At 39.6% G+C, this 17,726-nt stretch overlaps 1 protein-coding gene across 2 annotated transcripts; it reads left to right on the plus strand.

Moving 5' to 3' along the window:
* The first annotated feature begins 3,839 nt into the window (after positions 1–3,839).
* On the plus strand, positions 3,840–12,854 carry LOC117428811 (R3H domain-containing protein 4-like). Of its 2 annotated transcripts, none has more exons than XR_004661646.2 (8): positions 3,840–4,067; positions 5,423–5,577; positions 5,979–6,100; positions 7,310–7,436; positions 7,850–7,935; positions 8,341–8,558; positions 9,492–9,547; positions 11,006–11,082. XR_004661646.2 is itself a non-coding variant. In XM_034047748.3 (8 exons), the coding sequence occupies exons 1-8, from the start codon at positions 4,018–4,020 to the stop codon at positions 11,107–11,109; spliced, it is 786 nt and encodes a 261-aa protein (XP_033903639.1). In that variant the 5' UTR covers positions 3,841–4,017; the 3' UTR covers positions 11,110–12,854. The 2 variants fall into 2 exon arrangements, 1 of the variants encoding a protein (XP_033903639.1); XM_034047748.3 differs by having other exon boundaries at positions 3,841–4,067; positions 8,341–8,426; positions 11,006–12,854.
* The last annotated feature ends 4,872 nt before the right edge of the window (positions 12,855–17,726 follow it).

The raw sequence follows: 17,726 nt of genomic DNA on the forward strand, positions 1-17,726 counted from the left end.
TGCAAAGTCACTGTGTCCAAATACTCATTTTTTAAAAGAAATATTTCTGGCATGTATACTGTTAACACTATACTTGTAAGAAGGCTTGCTCATTAAATATTTTCTATATATTTATAGAAAGTAGAGGTGTCTGAGTGAGGTCAGACAAGCAACTAATCCCCCAGCTCCAGCTGCTCTGCAATTATTCATCTTGTAATTGTTGAAGCAACCTTCATTATAGAGCAGAGCATATTATCATAATTGTTGTCAATTATAATTATTATTATTGCAGGTGAATTAGATGAGACAGCACAAGTGTGGGATTCCCATTTCATCTGGCCATTGCAGAATGAGAAGGTACACAGTGGACCCAATGTTATGTTCTTACGGCCATAACTGTCTGGATCTCAAGACTCCATGTCCCCTGTTGAAGTGTCCAGCTTGAGTTGTGTAGGAGTGAATGCTTTGACCCTGCCATGTGCAGCATTGTCATGGCAGAGTATACTCTAAACTAATGAAACTTGGTTAGTAAATTCTTTGGCAATTGCAAGTCTGGGTATATAAGGGGGTGACTGTCTGTGTGTCTTTATAGAAAAGCACTTTTCCGACTGTAATGGAATGTGGTTAGGACATTGTTTAGCACACATGAGTATTGCAATCTGGGGAGATAAAAAGGTGTCTATCTGTCTGTCAGTCTGTAGATTTATAGGGGAGCTCTCCTGGTGCCTGTCTGTAGCCAGAACAAGTCAACAGCACTGATAAAACCAACAAACAAATAAAAAATATGAAACTCAGTAGAATGGGGTGCAATAGGGCACTGCAATGTGTTTTGGTAAGTTGAAGTACTCTATACATTTGCTTTCTGTATGAGTCCAATTATAAAAACTCCAGGTTTACCCCCATCTTCATCTGCATTGCCATGGTTACAAAGTTGACAAAGCTCTGTGTATGATTCCTTTGAAGGTCAATCGATGTCTTTGATTTCCCTGACCTTAAAAAAGCACAAGTCATTTCAAATTCAATTTAGAGAGGCAAAGAAACATGTAGTTTTGTTTTTCAGTTGTTAACAACAAATGCAGAACACATCATTTCATTTTAAGGGCTGGCAGTCATTACCAAGTTATCGTGCATCTGCATCCATGTTTAATCAGTGCAAATACAAGGAAGGCAGAGGAGGCGCGTTTTATAGAATTGCTTCTTGAAGTAAATCGATTGCATCCACACTATGCGCAGATTCATTTCCAACCCTGTCGTATGGCATCCTCCGTTTGCTTCAACGGAGGATGAGAGATTGAATTTCCTTTGCCCAGTGCGGGCATTGAGACTCTACATGGATAGGATAAGAGCTCAGCTTCAGTCTGACCAGCTCTTTGCCTGTCATGGGACATGGACCCTAGGACAGCCCCTCTCAAAGCAGCGTCTGTCACATTGGATTGTGGACACAGTCTCGACTGTGTATGATGGTGCTGGCTTGGTCATCTTCGAATTGAAAGGGAACGTTAGGTTACTTACTGTAACCCTGGATCCCTGAAAGAGAAGACAACCACCAACCGCGAGGTCACATTGGTCGCCCTCACGGGTTCTGTGGAGATTAACAATCCCATTGAAACTACAATTGTGCATGAGGAGTTAACCCCTGTGTCATAATTCCAATACAAGTCAATACAATTGTGATCTGGCTAATTAAAAAAAAATTAAAAAGCAGGTAATGATGACATCACATGATGTACTTTACTGTACTTTACCCCTCACTAATTCACTGTTTGATATGAAAGTCAGATAGCGAATGCACATGTTATGTAGTAACTATAATAAAAGCCCTGTCCCAGTTTACTGGAAACAGAATATCAATACACGGCCAGTGTTTTAAAAATATATATGAAGTCCTCCTGGCTTTAAAGTGTGCTATCTAAAAGCAACTTGGAAGTGGGGTTGCAGTGCAAATGATTCTTCACAGCTTGAAGAGGTATAGTAAGTGGTGTATCCCTTTGAAGTGGAGGTTCTTTGAAAGGTAGGCTGAGTTTGATGCACTTACATCAGTAGGGTTTATTGACAGCACCATCTGGAGAATCTCTGCTTTAGTGCATAAAACAAAAACACAAACAGATATCTCTAGGTAATAAATAGCTTATATAATTTTGAAAATATACAGCATGTTCCCAAATTCTCAGCGTTTATAGGTCAGTACAAAATAATATGCTCTATTAAAAAAAAAGAAAACTTTGTGTGCCTCGGTGTTGCAATTATGTTGTTCCAATGTCAATTACTCAAATGATACTTAATGTTGTTTATTCTGAATATTTTGAGAAGTCTGTGTTAAGGTGCTTTCATCTCCATTCAGGAGCTCTTTAGTTCTAGCTGCCTGGCAGGGTTTCCAGATTGGGGGGGGGGGGGGGGGGGGGAATCCATTTGTAGCCATGGGGGGCAACGTGGGGGGAAATATTTTTCAAATAGGGGGCTTAAGCTAAAAATTGGGGATTTTATGTCCTCTGTAGTGAGCTCCTTAGTACTTTCCCATAGTGTTTTCATGGTCTTTTAAAAATATTAACCCTACCTTCTGACAGTGATGGCCTACTGCAATAGCCAATAGTACAAGCCTTTTACCATAAGTCCCGCCTTACGCTTGACGACTCCACCATCCACACACGCACACTCCTCCACTGCATTGAATAAAGCAGAGAGGTAACATTTTGTATGACTCTTGATTCACAGACAATATTTTCAGAGAAATTCTGTACTATGTTATGTAGCATTTATATTATTATTATTATTATTATTATTATTATTATTATTATTATTATTAATTTATTCAATTATCTAAAAACACTGACAAAGTACACAAAATATACAGGAGTCGTGAACGCTTGAATCCTCCTTGTCTATGCCTTCTCAAGGCTGTCAATCAGTGAAGGCAGTGAAGTCAAGGCTGTCAGTCAGGAAGCCTCCTGGGTGTTAAGTATGGCTTGCAGTGGAGAGGACAAGGTTGCAGGAGCTTTCAGCCAATCACACATATACTCCAGAAATTCACTGCCTAGAAAACTTTCTTAGTGATGCCTAATATTTGAGTAAATTACAGCAACACCTGAATTATTTTTTAATCCTCGGATGGTAAATACTATCCATGCAACTCCCCCTTTCCCATACGGGTATTGTGTAAATGGGGGGAAATTGATTCACCAATAGGGGGATTTTATGAGTAGCATCTGGCAACCCTGCTGCCTGCCATAGATATACATAACCTGGGCTTGATCAGGCAGTGTCTCTTTAGAAGTAAGAGCTAGCGCCATCTGGTGATTTGCCTCTTTGCAAAAAAAAAAAAGTTTCCTTTAGTGTTGCTGGCAATACCTCGCTATACACTAGATTCCCAACCCTAGTCAGACCCCGTGTCTGCTGGTTTTCATTCCAACTGAGCTCAATTACTTATTGTCAATAACAATACCCTTCATTGAACTGATCATTTGCTTAATTAGACCTTTTTATTAGTTTTCAGCTCTTAAAATTAAGGTGTAAAAAATAATGTAATTGTATGTAAAAAAATAATGTGATATCTTAATGTAACAATTGTAAGTCGCTATGGATAAGGGCATCTGCTAAGAAATAAATAAATAAATAAATAAATAAATAAATAAATAAATAAATAAATAATAATAATAATAATAATAATAATAATAATAATAATAATAATAATAAAAAGAAGAAAAAAACATTTACAATTTGACTCTTTTAAGAAAACAATGCGTTGGTAACACTGCTTTTCAAAAAGCCAGAAGCCATTTGTCACACCTGAGTAATAATATCCTATGTGATGTTGGACGGCAGAGAAGCGCTGCCCCTTTAAATGTGCTCGCTATCCTGCTTGAATGACCTCACTTCCCTCAGGAGGAACGGGAGGCTGAGGCTTCTGTAAGAATCAACACATACTACATAGATAGCTACATACAATAAAAAGTCATTTATACTTTTAAAATATAAATAACTTTTTTTTTTTTAATTGCAAAGTTAATAGCAGTGCCGTAGTCACCTCTCTGTACTGCAAATATGGTTGTATTACATAACAACAATGACACTGTCCAGGAAGAGGATTATCTGTAAGTAAATAAAACAATCAAACACATTACTGAAAGTAAAACATTTTGAACTTGTTAATGAATAGTTACCTTGTTTAATTAGGCCAATTATAGATATACTGCCAGTCACTGTTAGAAAATAGGATTGAAGGGTGGAATTTTTAATTCGATTTTCCTCAGACTACGTTTAATATAAAACCAATAATGTCACGACTTCCAAAAAAACAAAACGTCAATAATGTATTTATGAAAAAAAAGTATAATGTTGCCTTCAAGTCGTTATAGCAGTCGCTGTCCTTTGCTTCCATAAAAGACAGTAGATTTATTTATGGTTTAGGGACGCCATTTTGGAGACATGTTTTGGAAACAGTCGTGTAATGTACATATGCTGTTCGGCTGGTGTGGTGTTTTGTGTTGTACATGTTTGAAAGAAAATACAATTGTGATATGTCAACAATTTAATACACACGATTGTGCGAGCGATTATGTAAGACCTTATTTACATTTATTTATATAAATATTGTTTTGGGGAGTTTTACACTTGAAATACAGATTTTAAAAAATACACATATTTTGGACAATATAGGTATGTTTTTAATAAAAGCCTATCAATAAACAAGTACGTGCTTTATGCATTTATTTGTACAATTTAATTGTTTTAAATTGATTTTGCAGTATATAATTAAACCAGCGCTTTGCCTGGTTATTGTTTTGCCTTTTCTTTTTAGTTACCTGGTTATAATAATGCCCGAGTGACTGACAGTTTTCAATACCCTATTCCAGACCGAATGATGACACCTTTTATCCAATCTTAAAGTAGAACGTCAGTTAGGGCGGGGCTCACAACCGAAAAGTTATTGTGTAGGATACGTTATGTAGATTGATCCGTATCTTAAAACGGCTCCTTTGGAATGTCTTCCCTATAATTTCCTGTTTAAATACAATAGTTTACAAATAATTTGTTATAATGTGAGGGGTATGTAATTAATTTTATTTTTTACAGCATGTGTAATTTGTGTTATTGATCATGTTTGGTAGAATACAACTAAAGTGAAAAAGACCCCCCCCCCCCCCCCTTAGAAAAAGGTGAACCCCATTTTCACAAATTGAAAGTCTTTGTTAACCAGACTTTATGTTCATGTTGTAGCCAATGTATCCTCCCACCACCCTATAACTATATATCCCATGCAGCATAAATTAGCCTGACCTCACAGTCCTACAGTGTGAGGCTCATGATGACTAGTACCATAGTACCAGCTGCACAGGACGCAGACATTGTGCGGGACATACAGTCATTATTCAACCCGATTTCAAATAGTTTTCTGCAATATTGACTACCAAGCCTGTTACCCTTTTAATTTTTTTATTTTTTTAAGTCTGATTGATGACTGTTGCTCATCGTTGCCATGCTCCCCTTCAAAGCGAGTGTCCCCAGCCAAAAGGAAGCAGCATTTCATCAACCAGGCGATCCGCAACTCCGACCTCACCCCCAAAGCTAAGGGGCGCAAGAGCCTGCGCAGACTGGAGAACAGTGAGTATTGGCCTCTACTGTTGTGCTTTGGAAACTGTTTCATTACAACCTTCCTTCCTTCCTCTTCATGTTGTCTGTACAGACGCTCTCACCTTGCAGTTAACTACCAGACAGTAATGCCTTTTAATCTCAGGCCTATCATTTAATAGAAGAACCTGTCTATCCCTTACTCTAATTCTGCATTTACAGTTGTGATGGGAATGTATTTTACAAGCGTGCTTGGTATCAATAGAAACATAATCCTAAGCAAAGTTTTATAATCCTTAATAGCACCACTAGGGCCATTCGATAAGCAATGAGAATGCTAATAAAAGATAAGGAAATGGCTTTTAAAGCCTTGTCTACCCAGTAGTCTAGCCTTGGTTATCCCAATGCCTCCTCATTCCCTGTCCCCTTACCAGCTCGCTACCTGGCTAACCTGCTGGAGAGAGACGAGTGCTCGAAGGATGAAGAGGAGGAGAGTGAGCAGACAGCCCCCCCCTCCATCTTCACAGAGGCCTGCACCAATGAGAACTATGTGCAGGTACCCCGGTTGGGGTGTGGGGTGTGGGGTGTGGGGTGTGGGGTGTGGGGTGTGGGGTGTGGGGTTGGAACAGCATTCGATCATAGTGATGAAATGTATACTGACACCAGGTGGACTTATTAAAGATTCTTCAAATTGTTTCGGTTCTAGAATGAGAAAGAGCCACTTTTGAGTGTGTAAGTCCTCAAACAGATATGAAAAAACGATTGTGCATGAAAATATGTTTTGTGTTATTTTCTTTTTGTTTTATTTTTTGTGTGAAGGGTTATTCGATTGCCAGCTGAGTTAGTTTACAGGGAGTCTCAGCTGGCAATGCAAAAAAAAAAAAAAAAAAACATATTATGATATTTGGTGACAGTGAACAGGACAGTAATCAATTAAGTAACAGTATATCCAGACATGTTAATAAATCAATTATGTAACAAGATCAGTCAATTTGATTAATAACTCAATTTAGTTAATATTAAAACAGCTTCAAATTAGTCATAAAATGTATTAATCATAGGCATCAATTAAATCATGAAAAATCATGAACACACTTAACAAATTAATATCCCAAAAGCATGTATTTTTTTTTTTTTTAAGACTGAATTTTTACCATCCGTTGATAGTGTCACATCTGCCAGCAGAGAATCACATGACCGTAACAACACTGACCTATTGGCAGAGCACTCGCTCTGCGTCCCGCCTCCAGATAGACAATCTGTTAGATTTACAAATGTGTGTTTTGATTGACAGTCTGCCAGTACTACCTTGCTACGGTTTATTTTTCTAATCTTAGTAGATTACACGACACCTGAATATTTTTTACTTTTAGTCATTAAAGTGGCAGGGCTCCTCCCTCCAAAGGCTGGTCCCTGGTGCAGTTGCGTCCCAGGTAGTTCTTCAAAGCATTTAACCGCAGCTGTTTTATGGTGATTAGTCTCTACCTGAAACATTTGTCTATTTGACGTAGTTTTACCTTAACTTCCAACTTGTGATGCTCTTCAAAATATATTGATTGAATTTGCTCTTAATGAAATGGGATTCCTTTTTCATTTTCTCAGCTTTTGTTTTTTACAATTACCAAAAAAGTGCAGGGCTCTTTACCAGATTCCTGGGATCTCCACACTAACTGCTACTCTCTTTGAAGCATGTGCTTGGTGTCCACATTCCCTCCTCCTCCTCCTCCTCCCTGTGCCTGAGCTCTGTGCCTCCGCTCTCCTCTAGCTGTGGAATGACTTTATGAACCGCTCCGGGGAAGAGCAAGAGAAACTACTGGTCTATCTGGAAGAAGAGGCCAAGAGAAAACGCAGCACAAAGCTTCCAGAGAAAGCAGAGAATGACCAAAGAGAAGGTAGGACAACCTAGAAATATAGATTCATTTGTGAAACCTGAGTTAACCAGTTACCATAGTGCCTGAACCTTTGAGGCTGCAGATCTAAATGCATAGTTAGTGGGTCAACCCCCCGGCAGATAAACATTAGCAGGATTTACTTTAAAGTAATTGTACTTAATTAAATAATTCCATTTTGCACTAATGTATAAAATGTACAGTTTTAAAATAAACACGTTCTAGCACACATGCATTTTGATTTTAAAACAAAGGAAGCTATCTGTTTCTGTGCTGGAAAGCTGGTTTCTGAGAAAGTACACATAACTACTTGCCACATAATTCTGGCATAAAAATAGACATAGATGAGGGGCAGATTTAAATGGGTTTTAGTCTAGAAGTGTGCTAAAGTTGGATTTATGATTCCCTCCTTTCAGAGTACCCTGCCTACACCCCCAAAGACAGCTTCCAGAGAATTGACCGGAGACTGCGTGCTGCATTGAAGCGCAAGCAAATCCCAATGGTGAGCAGCGATCTTACACGGCTTGAGCCGACACTGGGGCCGCATGCCTGTTCATGTAACCCTCCATTCATGTGGCAGGGGAGATACAGTGGAGGACCAACCAGTAATGAATTTTGATTTAGAGGTCTCATCCATAAACGCTTGCCCCATTTTGAAGCATGGGCAAAGGGCTTTTTTTTTTGGTGGCGAATCCTTAACTCTGAAAAGTAGTTTAGCTATAATGAATTGCATTACAACAGCCAAGAATATCAAACTATTTTACCAGGTGAAGTAGTAGGATCTAAAATAGATTTTGAATTTATCTCAACTCTAACGGGCTCTTTGCATTTCGACTGTATGAACCAGCCTTGAGTGATAGAAAGCAGGTGGTGGATCAGTGATGCTTTCCTCTCTTTCCTGACCCAGGGTACACTGGAGTTCCTAGAGGAGAAGCTGATGGTTTTTTTCTCAGCACAGCCGCAATCTGTTTTCAAGGCAGTACTGGAGAGCAGGTTTGTATCAACAGATTCAGAACTTCAGACATCTCAAAACTCTTTTCTCTTATTATAGTTTTGAGGGACTGTAAGAGAGGGGCTGACACACGGGAGAGTCACACAGAGCTTGTGTTTGACCACGCTACGCAGGTACACAGATTTATTTAGATTGGACAGTCCTTTTTTGTCTTTTGGTTGTAATTACAAGATGCCTCTGCTAGAGTACCAATAATGGTAGCATCTAGTGTGGGATGAGACAAGTCAGGAAACCACGTGATAGTACCAACAACGGTGAGGTCATGGGCACGTGAGCACAGAGTGGAGTGTAAGTAAAGGAACAGGACAAACAGCAACAAGTAAGGTGCAAAAATAAAATGTGAAAACGCAGCTAAGAAAATAAAGTTGGCATACAGGCGGCCAAGCGCTACCTCCACTAAAAGGAGGGTCCCGCTCCCAGAGCCTACAGCTCTACACACTGCAGCGGGATTCCCAGTTAACTGACGTACAAGGCAGAATTCGTACTGTTGAGCTAGTTCACTCTCCCCGAACTCTCCTAGTGATTTAGTCTGGTAGCCGATCCAAGTTGGTTCTTTCTGTCTCGCTCTCTCTTGCCTCTTTTCACCTGGACAAAGAACAAAGGTGTGTAGCACAGTCCTCTTTTTAAAGTGTCAGGCGCTCACCTGGACACACCCCTCCAGCCAATCAGGGATCCTCAGTCAGCCCGTCCCTGGCCGGGCCTCCCTGTGAAACCAACTGGCTGGTGGCCCGTCTCCCGCCAGCGTCCGAACTGCCCCTGCAGTACCACGCATGTGCCCGAGAAGTCAGTGACGGAACCTGTCCCTGCAACAAGGACTTCACCAGTGACATCTCTTAGCATTAACCTTTTAATTTCATTTATAGCTGGTTTTATACACTATTAAGAAATTGATTGAAGACTATTTTTAGAAGTACTTAATTGATTAAGCCTACTAAAAAACAGTCCAAAAAGAAACCTGTTAACACTTTCGACAAACGTTGATGTACAGTGCATATATATACTGAGTGTGTATATATATATATAATTTTGTTTTATTTATTGTCTAGCTATGAGAGATTGCTGCTTCATGCTATCTGCCAGTATATGGACCTTGTCTCTGCAAGTGAGTATATCTGTGCTTCCTGAGTTGCCTTTAAATTAAAGCATTAGACCCAGCAGGCGTTGCAGCTTAATAATCAAACAGTGCCAATAAATTAATGAATGGCAAGGGTCCATTATCAAGCTGCAATGCCTGATACACAGGATATTAACGGCATTATGAACAATAGTTTTTGTATATGAACCCATAAACCAGGTATGTGGATGAAGACTTTAGGACTATCAGCAGCACTGTCTAAAGCCTACAGAAGTGTTTTTGAATTAACTGGCAAAAATGGGCAACATTCATTACTTTAAAGGTGTGCTAACCAAGGTTTCAAAACCCATAGCCAAATAAAGTTTGTGCTCCTTTGTACTGGAACAGTGGGCTTGTTCTTACATGCTGAGAATTTGGTCTTCATGTATCTGTGTAGGCCTACATGTTGAAGTACTTTACGAGAGTACCCAAATGTTAAAAACTAAAAGTTAATTTCTTTAAAGTGGTTAAAACATTCATACGTTCTTTATTAGTATTCTACTTTGTTTACATTTGCTCGCCTCGAGTTTGATCGAAGTTCAATGTAATGGAGCACTGTGCCGTTAAGAAACGAATACTTTGAACAAAAGTAGGTGACGTCACAGATGACATGCGAGTATGTCTACGGACTTAAAAGTAAAAATGTGCCGTAGTCGTAGCTTACTACAAGGATAAGAAGTAAAAGAAAATATATCTAAAAAGCTTTACCATCACTGAAAGAGACCCTGCTCCACGCAAAGCTCCCTGTGAGTAGAAAAGAGTTTGTTTGTACGGATTAAAGAAGTAATACGTATTGCTTTATTAAACATTTAACTCGAACTGTTTTATTACCGCGAATGCTTTCGCGTCCTCGTTCGCTAAGTGCTGTCTTTGATTTAGTCCGGTCCTAAGTCAGGTAGCAGTACAGTTTAATGAAGGAACAATCTGTTCCAAGAACACACAAGAACAACTGATGGCAGGGCAGGTTTTCAGATTGTTCCTGTTCTCTATTATCCCTCGCCTGTTCCATTAACAAAGCCACAATTAGGATTTAATGTGCTGATAAGTAAAGAAAAAAAAAAAAACACATTCTGAAGAGGATTGAAATTTAAGGACATTAATGAATACAATGTAATTGCCTTTAGTCGAGGGTTTTGAGATAAAAAGATCAGGAATTGTGCCTGGTCTACACATGTGGTTTCTTTTTAAATATTCGAAATGGACATTGCACTGAGAGGCTACCAAACACAAAACTGGAATTAACCAGTGACCGGCAGGACTGATCGTGTGGATCCTTTTCCAAGGTGCCTGTGTCACTTCTGTTTTATAGAAGAGAAGTGATGATCAAAGGCTTTGAAGTTTCTTATCTTAATAGCATTCAAAAACATTTCTACCATTATTAGAATAAAACTGACCTGTGTTGTTTGTATTGATATTGATCCATTAGGCTGCTTCTCTTTTAAACAGGTTCTGACTGTGACGGGAAGAGACAGACTGAAGTGGTGAACAAGCAGGAGGAGTTCCTGCCTCCGGGTCTGCTCTTGTCTGCCTACCTGGAACAGATGTGTTGACAGAGAGCCTTTTCCAAACAAACCTCTACCTTCACACACAGTCACTCTGCCAGCCTCGGCGCATTCAGGGGATACCTTTACTAAACCATAGCCACAGTATTGTACAGTCGGAATGATCTTTTCTCTTGACTAGGATAAAGAAAGCCCTTGTTGTCTAGAGCATGGGTGTATCTGCTTCCATTGCCGGTGATTGATCACACATTTTTAAAACGACCCAATGAATTTATCGGTCAGCAGTGTTTCAGGCTGAAGAGTTGCCCATAACTAAACATATAGAGTGCGCCTTTTCAAAAACGAATGCCACTGAAACCGTTACAGAATACAGTGAAACCGGCTTAATATCACCGTCCTCTTAATATCAACACATTTGAGATGTCCCGGACAGGCTCCTGATAATATCACTCAAGTCACACAACTTCACCACACTTAATATCAACTTGGGAAATTAAAACATAAAACTAGATGTCTAGCGCAGTGATCATGTTGCACGTTGCTGCCTGCACTACATGGAAGTAAGTTGGGATGTGTTAAAATGATCCAGTGCCGGCAATATAGATAACTCCTGATGGTTAAATCTGCAGGAGTTACTAGTAACACAATCCCTGCTATCAATAACCCTTTACCAATTCAGAGCTGATCTAGTACAGGCCTGATCGGTTTAGTAATGCATTTCCAAGTAGTTATAGAAAACAAGACTAGATGCTGCAGGGCAGGCAAATTGATCAGTCCACCCCTGCAGATGTTTGACTTCTACAGGAGATGCTTACTGTGATTAGTAACCCAAAATGGGGCCAGTTCCATGAATAGAACATTGACATGTAAATCTAGAAGCGTTTTCTATTTGAAAGCACAGCAGTAAGCGAAGCGCAGGTCTGCAGTTGTAAGTTCAGTAATATCGGGCATGAGCGTCTCCTGTAACCTGGCCCTAAGCAGTACGACTGCTTAATACAAGACGCTTAATTAAATTTCCACGTTTTTTATTTCTTCACTTATTGGGTGCGTTTTCTTTTCTGAAAGAAAATTGTGTCCATATACAACAAACCAAATTATCGGCACTTCCTTTTATCCCTGGAATATGTTTATTGTCGAAACAACTGTATTCTGCAAAACGTTCAGACCGTCCGACCTAAAATCAGTGATTTAGGCGCTTATTGGACAATGTGTATACCCCCATACCTAATTTAATTACGCTAGATCATGGGTAAAAATATCTCTCAGCCCACTGCAGCAGGAAAAAGACAAAAGATTCCCAGAGCCTTAATTTCAAAAGGAAAACGATCAATCATGGCGGATGATAGTTGGTACACTTTTAGTTATTACATGTAAGCCATTAACACGTGAACCATTAAGCCTTATGTATGTATGTATGCATGTATATATACATATTTTGTCTGTGTATATGTGTGTATGTATATGTGTTCTCTTTGGAGCTGCATGGAAATTTCTTCCATGGGCTCATTTCAGGCAAAGAACTGATATTTTAGTAATCTGTTTAGTGATACGTTTAAGGACAATAATGTAAAGTTACCAAAGTTTGTGTTTTTAGCTATTTTGTGTACAACATTATAGTCCCAAAGTATACTAGCCTTCTGACCATCTCAGAATGTTTCTCAGTGACCATCAGTGGTCCTCATTGATTGTTTATAAACACCAAAGGGCTTTTTTATATTAAAACCATTTGTGGTCATATTAATTGTGTTATTTAAGTGGCTTTCTATTATAAAAAATAAACTGGATACCATTTATTTTTGGTAGCTGTGTGGTTAATTTATAACTGTGCTGGACTCATTGTTTTCAAACTCATACAAAAAACATGCTTCAGATACATGTGATGATCAAAAGTATGGGGATGTTTGTTGGATATTGACTGTATTTACACAACGCTTTTATTTGGTAGAGAGCACACTAGGGTGACTCTCGCTAGTGTTTGGCTTTGTGCTAGAAGACAGTTGAGGAGCAAGATAACTCCAGGGATGCTAATTTTGATTTTCATTACATGAGCGTAGCAGTTAATTACTTAATGCTAATATTGGACAAGATAAAATGAGATAGTAGTGGTGGGGACAAATCAAGACGTAACTTTGCTGTAACTTATGAGCCTTCAGTGCTGTTCCTCCACCGGATGTGTTGGCCCGGTGTTGGTGGCTGAAGTGTAATGCTGGCTCCAGGGATCGGCCTATTTGCGAGTCCCCCTGGCGCATCAGCACACACAGCAGCAGTGATGCTGGCTCCAGGGATCAACCAAAGTGCGGCCTCCCTAGTGTCTCAGCATGGCAGTCGTGTGGATTGGGCTGGGTGGGGTACTTCGCAGGGGTCATCAGGTGGTCACCTCTGTTACATCGACTAGCCCATGACACCTCAGGAAAGCTCGACAGTGATGCTGGCATCCCAGCACCAATCCCCAGCCCAGCCGAGTTTACTTACCTTAGCCATCCATTCCTTTTCATTGATGTTAAATTTCTCCATCACCCCAACCAGCCTCTTTTGGCTGTTGCTACTTCTGTCTGCCTCCTCGGAGAGAGCCTCCACTAAACACTGCAATTCCTGTCCACTGAATCCAGTATCTCTAAGAAGCCGAGTCATGGAGTGCACAACGAATTCCTGAAATCCCACCTCTACTGGATAAACCTGGACTAGCCACCCCCCGTTCCACCTCAGTGGCTAACTCTGCATACCCAAATGTCTTCCTCTCGTAAGCCCCATCCACAGAATCCCCCCACGGCACTGTTAGCTCCATCAATGCAATAACTGCAAACCAGTATTCACTACTTTGCAGATCAAGTGAACATAATTGACTTGTCAAATACAATTGTCAGTGTGTAAGAAAAATACTTGCACAGTGTTGGGGAGGCTAGATGCATTGGAGTGGTAGCTAAAAAAAATAATTTTAATAAATCTTGACTGAAGTGCAATTCCTTGCACTGTATAGGTACAATTTATTTTCTTGTTAAAATATCTGGTACTACACAAGGTTAGAGAAAGTTCTCAGTTTCCTTGCTATGCCTTAAAGAGGTTTACTATACAATCATTAGTCATTGCATTTGAAATAATGATAACACATATAGCACCCTTTAAAAAAAATGGGGGTTTGCTGTAAGTTTAAAGTTGGCGATTTTGTTTTTTTCTAAGTTTGTTGGTATGAAGATACAGCTGTTTCTTCAATTGTATTGGTGCATACAATATTAGGGTTCAACTGGATTATGGATTATATCAAACCTATGTTAATCTTTCCCCAGGGGATATAACCCAAAAAAATCTGCCTAGAACATCAAGCCTTTTCCACAGACCATTCTTGAGATACTGCTTGCTAAAAACAAAGTGTTCTTCCCAGTACGCTACAAACTATACTAAAGAAACTATTAACTAAAAAAAAAAAAAGTTTGATCTATTATGTTAGTTATTATATTGAATATACTCTGACATTTTTAAAGGTCAAGACATTAATTTATGTACAAGGAAATGAGTAGTGTAATTCCTTAGACAAGCACAGTGGGTTTCTTAATCAGTCGCAAATTATTTCAAGTGTTGTAGGTTGGTCCTCTCACTGGAAGTACAAAGCGGAGACATTCTGTTCTAGCCTAAAATCTTTTTTCTTTAATCTAAATCTGAATATATTATGCTGAGGCAAAATATATAGTTTTTAAAACTGCAAAACACTTTTTGGATAAAGTTGGATTGTAACTGCATTTCACAGCATAGTATGGATGAGAGATATTTTAGAAATATGAATAGCTGGACAAAAACCAACTGAGGCCGGAATTAACTCAGACTTTATGGCTGTGCTGTAGCTGTACTCCAGGTCTAGGATGAGTTATTGTCCAGACACTGTGGAATTCCCTGTTCATATACTATGTGATGCGCAGTCCCATTTTCAATGAATCAATGCCAATCAAGTGCTTTCAGTATGTGTTGTAATTTTAGGGAGTGTGGAGATATAGAGGTCTGCATGGGGTAGTGTGTGATATGAGAATGCAATGCACACCAGAGGGGTGGGATGCTACATGTTGGAAACGTATGTTTCTCTTGGATTTACCTGATTTTCACTGGAGGTGGAGGGCTCGGACGGGGTTTCTTTATCAAGTACACACTAGAGAATTGTGAAGATGTGTTGCTGTTTGGGGTAGCACTGTTGCTGGTATTAATGAGCATGCTTTTCCCATAACATTACTGAGGAGTTGGTTCCAGACCCTCACAATTCTCTGTGTAAAAAAGTGCCTCCTATTTTCTGTTCTGAATGCCCCTTTATCTAATCTACGTTTGTGACCCCTGGTCCTTGTTTCTTTTTTCAGGTCAAAAAAGTCCCCTGGGTCGACATTGTCTATACCTTTTAGGATTTTGAATGTTTGAATCAGATCACCGCGTAGTCTTCTTTGTTCAAGACTGAATAGATTCAATTCTTTTAGCCTGTCTGCATACGACATGCCTTTTAAACCCGGGATAATTCTGGTTGCTCTTCTTTGCACTCTTTCTAGAGCAGCAATATCCTTTTTGTAACGAGGTGACCAGAACTGAACACAATATTCGAGGTGAGGTCTTAAAAATGCATTGTAAAGTTTTAACATTACTTCCCTTGATTTAAATTCAACACTTCTCTCTTTTATAGCTTCTCCACATTGTCTAGATGAAGACATTTCTGAGTCAACATAAACTCCTAGGTCTTTTTCATAGATTCCTAGATCATTTTGAATGACCTTTGCTGCTGCAGCAGTGTTTGCCACTCGTATTGGAACAGGTACAGCATTGTTTTTACCACTTTATACTGATCAGAACCCGTCACACTGTGTGTGTGCTGAGCTGCATTATGGAGATGGAGGTCAAAGCGACCTCCTTCATCACCTGTCATGTTATATTTCTATCTTGGGATAAAGGCAGGTTTTACTTCTGTAATCATTTAGAAATCTGAGTTCTGCTTTAAAGAAAATTGCTTTTCGTATCCAATTTACACATATTTTAGCAAAAGGGATACTATTGAAGTATAATGTTTTTTTATTCTGGATATAGTATTGTGCATAGCGCCAGGTGCTCAGCAAACAAACAGCACTTGAAACCGCATGCATAATGAAAGCAATTTATACAAATCTAATTTCTTTGATTTCCTTGCGGTTTAAGGAAAATGTTAAAGTAACTGTCCATTTCCTTGCTTTTTTATATCCCTGTTAAATTGTATGGTGTTTGCAATTATTCTTAGTCGTTCTGGGTTATATTAAAACCACTGCTCAAGAAACCTACCTTGGATCACAATGTTCTTAATAACTACAGACCTATTTCAAATCTTCCATTTCTGTCTAGTTTTAGAAAGAGTAGTTGCTGAACAACTGAAAAAATAATAACAGCCAATTCTTCCTCGTTAATTACAGGACCAAAGTACGACCTGACCAAAAAAAGTGTCAACTCCGTTGTCGAAACTGAAAAAAACTACTTCACCTTGTGTGGAATAAAAATGTTAAAAAAAACCTGTCGCCTCAGTTATCGTAAAAAAATGAAACTTGTAGACGCGGGAACCTTGTTGCACAAGTAATTGCTCAGGTGTGGACACAGCAATTGCTCGCAACTGAGTTGCGTGATTTCAGGAGCAATCGGGTTGCGCAACTGATCGCTCAAGTGTGGACACGGCTTTACACTGATGATACACAGCTATATTTATCCCTGAAACAGGGTGACACCTCGGCTGTAAATATTTTGAGTACCTATCTTGCTAACATAAAAAAAATGTATTTTTGAAAACTTTTTAATGCTAAACTCAGATAAAACAGAAGTGATGATTCTGGGATGATTCAGAAGCAACACAGTTATATGTCTGATTTACTCCTTGGTGGCTTCTCTTATGAACTTACAGACAAAATGAGAAATTTAGGTGTGATCTTTCACCCAAATCTTTCTTTTGATACCAGATGGTATTGCAGGGACAGAGACTCGGACACACAACACTGCAAGTTAAATTGCGCTAATGCGCTTTATAATCAAAGCAAACAGACAAAACAAAACGGACAAAACACTAACAAAAACACATTTAACAAAACAAACGGCACAAGGGCCAAAACAAAAGGTCTGTTGTTAGACCCTTTGTCAAAAGGCCAAAAGGTGTAACACCAACATCAAACCTAACCCTTTCTCATTACCCCCGTGAATACGTATTTTATACACCCATGGCTGGAGCCTAATTAATCACTTAATCATGTATTCACTTGTCGGCTCCAGCCACATTCCCACGTGTTTTGACAGGGAAAAACTACCAATCCAATATTCCCCACAGAACACACACACGCACATGCACCAGCAGGGCTTTCACCCTGCCACACTGCCACACACCTCCCCCCTTGTGCACAGCACACAAGGCTGCTAGGGTGTCTCCAACGCTGATAGCGGGACGAGGCATTCCAGCAGCGCAAATGCTGCTAGTGGCAGCGTTGGCAAGCACTCTAGCCATAGCCACACTGGCAATGGTGCGGGGCATTCCAGCCGTGACCACGCAGGCAGCGGCAATGCTGACAGCGGAAATGCTGACTCCTCCGGATGTGCAGCCAGCAGTGCTGACATCAGCGTGGGGCACTCCGGCAGTAGCGGTAGCGCTGCTCACACAGGTAGTGGTGGCGCATGGCAGTGACAATTGTGAATGC

The sequence above is a fragment of the Acipenser ruthenus genome, chromosome 47, assembly GCF_902713425.1.
Source record: "Acipenser ruthenus chromosome 47, fAciRut3.2 maternal haplotype, whole genome shotgun sequence".
NCBI classification, from domain to species: domain Eukaryota; kingdom Metazoa; phylum Chordata; class Actinopteri; order Acipenseriformes; family Acipenseridae; genus Acipenser; species Acipenser ruthenus.

Excerpts from the sequence above, each read along its gene's own strand:
- LOC117428811 (XM_034047748.3), top strand. The coding sequence starts at position 4,018 with ATGGTTGTATTACATAACAACAATGACACTGTCCAGGAAGAGGATTAT. Across the intron at positions 4,068-5,422 it reads GTCCAGGAAGAGGATTATCT|TCTGATTGATGACTGTTGCT; the intron begins GTAAGTAAATAA and ends TATTTTTTTAAG. Across the intron at positions 7,437-7,849 it reads AGAGAATGACCAAAGAGAAG|AGTACCCTGCCTACACCCCC; the intron begins GTAGGACAACCT and ends CCCTCCTTTCAG.